General features: G+C 41.6%; 1 protein-coding gene across 1 annotated transcript; it reads left to right on the forward strand.

Annotated features, from left to right (window-relative positions):
• The first annotated feature begins 8,447 nt into the window (after positions 1-8,447).
• LOC133730931 (uncharacterized) lies at positions 8,448-9,875 on the forward strand. Its single transcript, XM_062158430.1, has one exon. It carries the CDS (start codon positions 8,448-8,450, stop codon positions 9,873-9,875), a length of 1,428 nt encoding a protein of 475 aa, XP_062014414.1.
• The last annotated feature ends 972 nt before the right edge of the window (positions 9,876-10,847 follow it).

Consider the following 10,847-nt stretch of genomic DNA (forward strand, 5'->3'; position numbering starts at 1 on the left):
AGCTTCACAGTAAATACCCAACGACATCCTACAGTCTTCTTTCCAACCGGCATAGGTACTAGCTCCCATGTTGCATTCTTTTGAAGAGCTTCCAATTCTTCATTCATCGCCTTTGTCCATTTTGGATCCGTCAATGCATCCTGCACGTTACTAGGAATAGATATAGTAGATAATTGATCAACAACAAGTGCATATGACCCAGAAATCCTATGGTTAGACATAAAATTAGCTATAGGGTATTTAGCTTTGGTTTTGATATCTGGTTCATATTGTTTCTTAGGAATTCCCTTGGTCACCCTTTGTGATTTCCTAGGTTTGACACTTTCTAACCCAGAAGACTCATTAAAGTTTAGGGGTACCTGAGGTGGATCATTCTGACCGGGATCTTCAGTTGGTGATGCAGAAGGGGGAATATCTTGTGTGTGAGCTTCAGATACGTCTTGATTTTGATTCAAACAATCCAGAAAAGTCGTCTCTTCTGTCTCGGAATCCGCAACACTCTGTTCGACAGTTGCATTTTCTGTCTCGGAATTCACAACGTGTGTGAGCTTCAGATACGTCTTGATTTTGATTCAAACTATCCAGAAAAGTCGTCTCTTCTGTCTCGGAATTCGCAACATTCTGTTCGGCAGTTGCATTTTCTGTTTCTAAATTCACAACGCTCTGTTCAGCAGTTGCATTTTCTGTTTCGGAATTCACAATGCTCTGTTCGGCAACTGTATTTTCTATTTCAGAATTTCTACCTTCAAATCGTTCCTCCAAATTTTCCAAGTCTTCAAAGGCATCAAAATCAATAATAGAACGAGAATTCCCTTCACAACCTCTCTCCCCCTGAAGGGAAGACTGCGAAGCTCCCCCTAAGTAATAAGGCTCGGATTCACGAAAAGCAACATCAGGAGAGACATGTAAAGTGCCAGTAAGAGGATCATAACATCGATAACCCTTCTGGAAGTCAGCATAACCAACAAATATACACTTACGGGCACGGGGATCAAGCTTGTTGCTTTGAGGCTTGGGAATATGAACATAAGCTGTGCACCCAAACACCCGGGGCTCCAAATTAGGCATAGAAGGGATGGTCAAAAGTGTATGAAGCTTCTGATGAGGATTCTGAAACTCAATCACCCGTGAAGGAGTACGGTTGATAAGATATGCTGCTGATTTCACTACTTCTCCCCAATAGGACCAAGGTACATTCATGCCAAACAAGGAAGCACGAACAACTTCTATCAACTGCCTGTTCTTCCGTTCTGCTAAACCATTCTGTTGAGGAGTATAAGAATTGGAGGTTTGATGACGAATTCCATGTGACCAGCAAAACTCAATCATAAGGTCATTCACAAACTCTCCACCATTGTCAGATTGAAACACTCTGATGGATTGTTGATACTGAGTTGCCACCATTTTGTGAAATTCGGTAAACATTCCAAATACATCACTCTTATTCTTCAGTAATGACACCCATGTCATGCGAGTGCAATCATCAATAAACGTTACAAAATACCAAGCTCCAGAAAGAGAAGGAATTTTCGCAGGACCCCAGACATCAGAGTGAATCTTCATAAAAGGAACAGGACTTTTATTTAGTGTAGATACCTCTCACTATGCATGGAGGATTTGCTACATCACCAAGCATAAGTAACACCCTTTTTGGGACATCCACAAGCCATGGTGAGACCCAACCGAGACTTGCATCTTGTAGCCTTATGTTCAAGCTACGCTACGGTATCCGGAAGTCGAAAATCCGTCGCCGGGAAGCCACCTTTCCGGCCTTGCCAAGTTGCCTCCACAATATGCTTTTCTAGACTAGAATAGTGACTTTGAGTCCCACATCTAAGAAAATGTAAATGAGGGAGCCTCCTTCCCCTATAAAAGGAGACTCCTTCTCACTTACTCCACTTCCCATTACATCTCATGTAATCCCTTTGGGCCGCAAGGCCCGAACACACTAGTTAAACATTCAAGTGGACGTAGTTTCCCGCTAAGGCGGGAAATGAACCACTATACTTCTTGTGTCGTTCTCTCTCTCTCTCTCTCTCTCTCTAAAGCTAACTAGAGACCCCTCGGTCACTAACGTTAACATTGGCGCCGTCTGTGGGAAGCCAACACAAAGGCTTCGTCACCTACCACGAACTTTGACCCGAAAGTGTAGAGTCAACGCTCGTTCAACATCAAATAGGGGCCGGTCAATGCTTAGTCAACGCTGGATATGGTTGGTCAACGCCGGCAGGGTGCTGATCACACTTGGTCAACGCCAAGCGGGCGGGTCAACGCCCATCAGGGGCCGGTCAACGTCTGGTCAACGCTGACAAGGTTAGTCAACGCTGAACCTAAAAAAAAAAAAAAATCTCTGGTGCCAATTCTCTCTGGACACCCAGAGAATTACTTAGGCCACTCTGCCTTCTTTTTGCAATTACACCCACCTTCGTCTTCGATTGCAATTACACAACTCAGCTACCGCCGGCCAGAGCCACTTCAGCTCACTTTTCTTCCGCTGGCCGCAACTTCCGCCAACCAAGACCGCAGCTGACAAAACCCAGCTCCGCTGAACTCCACCACGAGTTCGGCCATCCAAACCCCGCTAGCCAACTCCGTCGGACTGTCTCCGCTCCGCCGGACTGTCTCCGCTCCACCAGACTGTCTTCGCTAGCCTGCCTCCGCCGGCCATGGACAGAGCACCGCTGACCAAAGCTTAGCGGACAAGCTCCGCTGACCAAATCAAGCTCCGCTCCGCCGGGATCCATCATTGAGATCCTCCTCTGAACTTCAACATTGGGTTTCACCCTTCACCGCTGACCGAGGTTCACAAAGGCTTCACCCATCACCGCCGAACTCCTCCGCTAGCAAGCCAAGCCTGCGGTGAACTCCGCTGAACTCCAAGCCCGCTGTGAAATCCATTATCACCGCTGAGTTCCAAAACACCGCCGGCCACCGCTGACGAAACCTCCACTGCCAGGAGAGCCGCTGACGAGAACTTCGTTGCCTGGAGCTCTCACCTCACTCACCGCCCACTCTTCGGCGACCGCTGCACTTCCATTTGATCAAATTGGACCTGAGGTCAGTCAGCCCTCAGCAATCCGCGCACGTCTCCAGCCCGAAGATAAGCTTCTTTGACTTCGACTGGTTTCTTAATCATTTATAAATATAACCACTACGTACTGCAATTGGCCATCTGTAAATTGCAATCATATAGCTTGAGTACCTAACACACGTGTGCAACTCTGCAAACGTGTATCTCACTTATGCATACATAGCCACGTACGTAGCCTACACATATATGTTTGGTGCATGTCCGCTAGCCACATGTCTCGATAATGGGTTCGGAAGACACACTACGTGCACATACATATACATGTTTAATTACTTTCTGCCTTCACATACATACCTTCACATTATGTTTATATGTATGTGCTCCTACCGCCCAAGTGCAAACAAATATGGGACACATCAATTAGTCAGCATACAAGCATGCAAAGACACTTGTTCAAATGCTAATCTCACATGCTCATAATCATCTTATCACTATATATGACCATCTTTCTTTAAGTCAAAGCTACAAAGCTGCATGTTGGCTCATAATACTCAAATTGACATATAGGTCAAGCATAACCCCTAGCATGATCACACCAATCTCGTCTCTTCTATGCCCATGCTGCTTCACTCTTTTATCATTGATATCAAATATCATAATTACCAAAGTCTGCATATCATGAAGCATTGCTAGCATCCACGAGAACTCTGTCATTGATAGTTTGGTACAATGTCATCAAGTGGCCTGATCCGCTAGCTGCCAGTTTTTTAAGGCACATTATTTCCATACACACACATTCTATATGTGCAAGTTATTTGTCATCAACCACTACATTGCTTGTACACTTTGCTTACAATTTTATCAAGATATATATACAAAATACTAGTGTTGATTGTACATACTTGTGTACTAATTTGTGTACTAATCATCTATTGTGTTTCAAGGAAATGCAAAACTATTTCTATTGAGCATTCAACCTCAACTACGAGTTGACATGCATTATCGGAACACTTTATCCGCCACAAGCAATGGACCGTCATGCTTGGCCAACTCCGCTAGCCTCCAAATTGGCACAAGATAAGTAACCATATCTTACCTTTTCCGCTCTTGCGATTAGAGCTATTGCCATGTCTATACATGTCTCCATGACCATTAAGCATGCCTACAACATGTTATTAGCAACTTTACTACAAGTACATGCTATACACATATGCCATGCTACTACTTAATTGCAACTCAATTAAATAAATATGTGACACTTATCTAGAAGCTTGTGACACTTACGACTTACTAAAACATGCTCGGATAAACGACTTGCTCGGGTTACGACTCGCTTGGGTATCGAGTATGGCCACGACTTGCGCTTGGGCCACGCCTCGCATGCTCGCACAGCGCCTACACACTCAACTACACCCAACTTGCTCGAACAACCCAACTTGCTTGATCATGTCCAACATGTTTTACTTAAGCCCCAAGTTCACAAACGCTTCGTTCTATGTCACCGGGACTACTCCCACAAAATTACTTTGGACACCCATTACACTTGCCACTCTCTATTGTGCGTGTTATATGGCCATAAGATCCACATATACAACTACCAACATTTTACATGTTCATACACATTAATGGAATATTGAATTCTTCTACCATTTGTTGCTCACTACAAATCGAATTTTTTTCGCATTCCATTAATACGAACAATAACCAATACAACAAGCATTCTACATATGCGCGTTTTCTTTTTTATCTCATTGTGCAGGATTAAACGGGTCCCTTCTTGCTTACGGTGTTCAGGGACTTGTAGGGGCTCCGTGCCGCCTGCTTACTTATACTTGGTAACTTCATGTTTATAACTCCCCAACCAAGAAGCTCCTCTTACTCGGGGACTTCGGGGACTTGTAGATACCTCTCATTATGCATGGAGGATTTGCTACATCACCAAGCATAAGTAACACCCTCTTTGGGACATCCACAAGCCATGGTGAGACCCAACCGAGACTTGCATCTTGTAGCCTTATGTTCAAGCTACACTACGGTATCCGGAAGTCGCAAATCCGTCGCCGGGAAGCCACCTTTCCGGCCTTGCCAAGTTGCCTCTACAATATGCTTTTCTAGACTAGAATAGTGACTTTGAGTCCCACATCTAAGAAAATGTAAATGAGGGAGCCTCCTTCCCCTATAAAAGGAGACTCCTTCTCACTTACTCCACATCTCATTACATCTCATGTAATCCCTTTGGGCCGCAAGGCCCGAACACACTAGTTAAACATTCAAGTGGACGTAGTTTCCCGCTAAGGCGGGAAATGAACCACTATACTTCTTGTGTCGTTCTCTCTCTCTCTCTCTCTCTAAAGCTAACTAGAGACCCCTCGGTCACTAACGTTAACATTTATACTTGGTGAATATGAAATACGGTGACTCTTGGCCAGTTCACAAATGTCACAGTGGAAATCCAACTCACTAACAACTGAAAACAAATGAGGTTGCAGCTTCTTAAGATAACTAAAGGATAGATGACCTAAATGGCGATGCCATAACCATACAGCTTCCTTCGCATTCTCTACCCCGTTGATCTGATTAGCTTGTCCCAAAAGATGCTTATGTTTCTTTTCAGTCTCTGTCAGATCCAGATAGTATAATTTCCCCCTTCTAACACCATAACCAAGAATCCGTCGAGTCAGAATGTCCTGAAACACACAGAAAGACGAATAGAAGGTCACAATACATGCAAGAGATAAAATAATTTGACAAACAGATAGGAGATTATAAGCTAGTGATGGAACAACTAAGAAAGATTCAAGGGTTCAGGTATCAGATAAAGCAATAGAACCTTCTCCGGTGACCGGAGTTGGAGTACCATCAGCAGTAGAGACAACGTTTTGAGGGGAACGTCTAAGGTTTTTCACAAGACTTGGGTCATTGGTCATATGGTCAGATGCACCTGTATCAATTATCCATGTACTATTAAAAGTAACCTTACCCTTCATACCTGACTATGCTACATTAGTGGAGGCATTGTCTAGGTAAACTTCCTCTGTAGTAGCAACAGCGGCTTTGCCCAGATTCTTTCGCGGTTTCTTGGTGAAGTCCCACCAATCAGGGTAACCAATCACTTCATAGCACTGCTCCTTGCTATGACCTAACTCCCCACAGATAATGCACCTTTTGTTTGCATATGGATTTGGTTTACCTAGAGGACGGCGTGGAAAAGGTCCTGAGAAGCCTAGAGGAGGACCCTGTTTGCGTTGAGCCATAACAGAAAATTCGGTAGTTACCGAATGCCCCATAGCCTGTTTCTCTGATTGCACCATTGAGGAATTCAGGATTTTCGCTGCACCATTGAGGAATTCAGGATTTTCGCAGGATTGGATTTTCTAGGGTTTCAAGATGGATATGAATGTTTTGGAAAAAAAAAAAAAGTTTTTTTTTTCTTCTTTTTCCGAAAAAAGGTAGGGTGATGGTGGTTTGAAATTCAGGATGGTTTGATTTCAATGGTGGTGGTACGCAGCGGTTTGTGGTGTTCTTCGGGATTCAGGATTCAAAGGATGCAGTGCAAGTTCAAAGGATTGAACCTGCTCTGATACCAAGTAGAAAAGAATACTTCAATTCAGGGTTAATTCGATAATTATAGTCATCCCACAATGAGGGTATATATACAAGTACAAAGGAGTAGTCTAACTCTAATAGGAAAAAAACTTTCCATAATTACAGGATATCCTAATTAAATAAAATCCTAATTACATACAGATTTACAGCGATTCTACAGTTAATACTACCCTACACCAAAACATTTTAATGCATTCAATTTATTATAGAGAAATTTTATTAACACATCCCTAAATACTTAATACACATTCCAATTTTTCTACATTTAAAATCAGATTATATGGGTAAATGAAATGACTAAAAAGACATCCATATTAGAAAAGGAACTATAGTTGGAATATGTTTAATAGCTTTTAATTTTGTTATAAATTCAAGTTGAAATCTTTATCATGAGTTCATGACAAGCTTGATTATTAGTGATTATGCATTACAAAATTCTTCACATATTTGTTTCATGGTAATTAATAGAAAGAAAATAAATAAAATTAGTATGATATATATAAACCCTAATTGGAATCTTCTTCTACAAGCTTGACTACTAGCAATTTTGCATTACAAAATCCTTATGATTGTGTATGTTGTTTCATGATAACTAATAGAGTGAAAATAACAACAATGTAGTTATAAACCTAGTTGGGTTCCTCTTCATGTGTTCTTGATTATTTTTCAACAATATTGACTAGCTAGCAATTTTGAATAACAAAATTCTTAAGATTGTACAGGTTTCATGCATGATAATAATTGAAAGAAAATAAAAATTATGGGTCCGGATCAAGGGACACATTTTTTTACACAAATTTTGACACATCTTGTGAACCATTAGATTTAAAAATATTCAATGGTTAAGATTTATTGTTTGAATGATGTCAACATACAACAGGCTGACTTGTCAAATGACATGGCATTACATTTTCTAATCTAAAATTAAACTTTTCTTCATTAAAAGAAAAAACAAAATTAAATTTGAAAAATCAAAATCAACAAAAACTAACCACGTGGTGTGGTGTGTTGGTCGAATGGCCTAGTCTGGAACCCCCAGGTCTAGCGTTCGAATCCCAGCTCCATCCCGTGACCAGCAGATTTGAGGGACCCTTTGGGTTCGTGCGTCTGCGGTGCAGTGGATTAGTCTGGCTTTGCCAGGCTTTCGCCGCAATGTCGGTGCAGGTGTCCTGGCGCTGGGATACCACTGCATGGGTGTGTGAGTTACTAACAACTAACCCGATCAAAAAAAAAAATCAACAAAAACTAAAAAAATATAAAAGAGGAAGAAGAATAACAGAATAAGGAGTGTTCTATTAATTCGATCAAAGGAAAAAAAAATAACAGAAGAACACGCCAAACCCCAAAAGGAACATCGATATCTTCTCTAACTTTAAGCTCTCATCGTCCTTTCCAACTGCCAACTCTCATCTCCATCCTCCCAATTGAGGCATGCTATTTTTGTTTTCATAAAAAAATGGTATCAATGCACTCTTTGTTTTCATATTGAATGGATTTGCTATCATATTGAATGGATTTGTTGAAGGAAAGAAGTTGTCAAAGGAAAGAATTGCTGAAGGAAAGAAGCTGACAAAGGAAAGAATCCCACCATATCAGTTAACTGATTCTGTAAAATAGCAATGAGTCAATTGTGTATATATTAGAACTTGATCCTAGGCCATAATTGTGGATCGGGTATGTAAATGAGATGTATAAAACATGTAAACTGATATAGCATCAATCAAGAATCAATTTTCTTCTCATTCTATTTCTCTTTATGGTATCAAAGCGTTCGTTCTGAGGCATAACGTGAAAAACAAACAAACCATCCATGGCAGGAGGTGACGATCAGAAGCTGGAGCATGAGAAGGCCTCAGCCTCAACAAGGACACCAGAACCATGGGAGAATCCCAACCACCCTTTATTTCTCCATCACTCGGATCAGCCTGGTGCAGTACTTGTATCGCAATCCTTGATGGAAGACAACTATACACCATGGATTCAATCCATGAGCATGGCTCTGACAATCAAGAATAAGAAGGGGTTAGTTGATGGATCCATTCAGAGGCCAACCAACAGGATTGAAGAACAGCAGCAGTGGGATCGCTGCAACACTTTAGTCAAGACATGGCTGCTAGGATCAATGTCGAAAGAGATTTCTGGCAGCGTGATTCATTGCAAGAATGCAAGAGACATGTGGCTTGAGTTGCAGGAGCGTTTTTCTCATACCAATACTGTCCAACTATTCAACATAGAAAATGCAATCCATGAATGTGAGCAAGGAACCGGATCAGTGACGTCCTTCTTCACCAGACTCAAGAGCCTCTGGGATGAGAGGGATGCAATTTGTGAGATTCCACCTTGTAGCTGTGAGGCAAGCAAAGAGCTTAAGTCGTACATGGAGAACCAAAAGACCATGAAGTTTCTAATGGGACTCAACGACAACTATGCTGCAATTCGAAGCAACACAGTGGCAATTGATCCACTACCAACTGTGAACAAAGCATATTCAATGGCATTGCGGCATGAGAAGCAAGCAGAGGCTTCGAATGGGAAAGCAGTTATTCAACCAGAGGCGGCTGTTTTTGCCGTCAAAAAGGGAAGTCGAGACCTTGATTTGGGAGACGGCGAAGCTAGATGTGAAAAGTGCCACAAGACTAATCATAGAACCAAAAATTGCAGAGCTCATCTCAAGTGTACTTACTGCGGGTGGAAAGGCCACACTTATGATTATTGTAGAAGGAGAAAGGCTGCTGCAGAAGGAGGACAGGGAAGCTCAAAAGGAAATCATGTTGTTTCCATGGATGACAAGAAATTTGATGGAATCAACTTTCCGTTTTCACAAGAAGATTGCAAGCAGCTTGTTGAGTTGTTGAGTAAGAACAAGATTGCCACAGCCAACCAAGTCGGTAATATCCCCAATTATGAGGAACTTTCAGGTAAAGCTTTATGTTTTCCTCAACATGGCAAAGCAAGTGTTTGGATATTGGACAGTGGTGCTAGTGATCATATAGTCTGTACTCCTACTTTTCTCACTTCTTTGACAATTGTTCACAATCGTTTTGTTAAGTTACCGGATGGTACCTCGGCCCAAGTTAGTCATATTGGCAAAGTGGTTTTCTCTCCTCAGTTCATTCTACATAATGTCTTATGTGTGCCACTCTTCTATCTAAATTTAATCTCTGTTGGCAAGTTAGCACTTGATTCATTTTATGTCACCATCTTTCTCAGACAACTTTGTGTCATACAGGACCTATGATCGGGGAAGATGATTGGGATGGGAACTGAGAGAGAGGGACTCTACTGCCTCAACCAAGCACAGAAAGGAACATGCAATTCCGTTGACAGTCATACACCCAACCTTTGGCACCAACGTCTTGGTCAACCTTCAAGCAAAGTTTCTTTATTATTTCCATTTTCTGCAAATAAAGCTTGTGATACAAGCAAATGTTCTATTTGCCCTTTGGCCAAACAAACCAGAATGTCATTTCCGTTAAGTACAATCTCAAGTGAGTATCCTTTTGATTTAATCCATGTTGATATTTGGGGTGGGTACCATGTTCCTACACTTTCTGGTGCACAATATTTTCTCACAATAGTTGATGATTACACTAGGAGCACTTGGGTGTATTTGATGAAGCATAAGTCAGAAGTCCGAAATCTCCTAATTAATTTTATTCAATTGGTTGAGAATCAATTTGCAAAAAGGGTTAAAGTTGTGCGTAGTGACAATGGTCCCGAGTTTAAGCTTGAAGCCTTTTATTCATCAAAGGGAATAATTCACCAAACTAGTTGCGTCAACACACCACAACAAAATGGTGTTGTTGAACGTAAACATAGGCACTTACTTAATGTTGCTCGAGCATTGCTTTTCCAAGCCAACTTACCTAAACATTTTTGGGGGGATGCCATACTCACCTCAGCTTATCTTATCAATAGGACTCCTACACCACTTCTTCAAGGCAAAACACCCTTCGAAAAGTTGTTTAACAAGGTTCCAAATTATTCACATTTACGAGTATTTGGTTGCTTGTGTTTCCCGTCTACTCACCCTACCAAACCCACCAAATTTGATCCTCGTGCAACTAAGTGTCTGTTTCTAGGTTATCCTAACGGTCAAAAGGGTTATCGAGTCTATGATCTAATCGAGCATAAAGTGTTTGTCTCGCGAGATGTATTGTTCTTTGAGGACACTTTTTCTTTCCAGTCCAACCCAAACACAAAATCTCAA

This window comes from Rosa rugosa, chromosome 2 (genome assembly GCF_958449725.1).
Source record: "Rosa rugosa chromosome 2, drRosRugo1.1, whole genome shotgun sequence".
In the NCBI taxonomy this organism is placed as follows: Eukaryota; Viridiplantae; Streptophyta; class Magnoliopsida; order Rosales; family Rosaceae; genus Rosa; species Rosa rugosa.

Excerpts from the sequence above, each read along its gene's own strand:
- LOC133730931 (XM_062158430.1), top strand. The coding sequence starts at position 8,448 with ATGGCAGGAGGTGACGATCAGAAGCTGGAGCATGAGAAGGCCTCAGCC.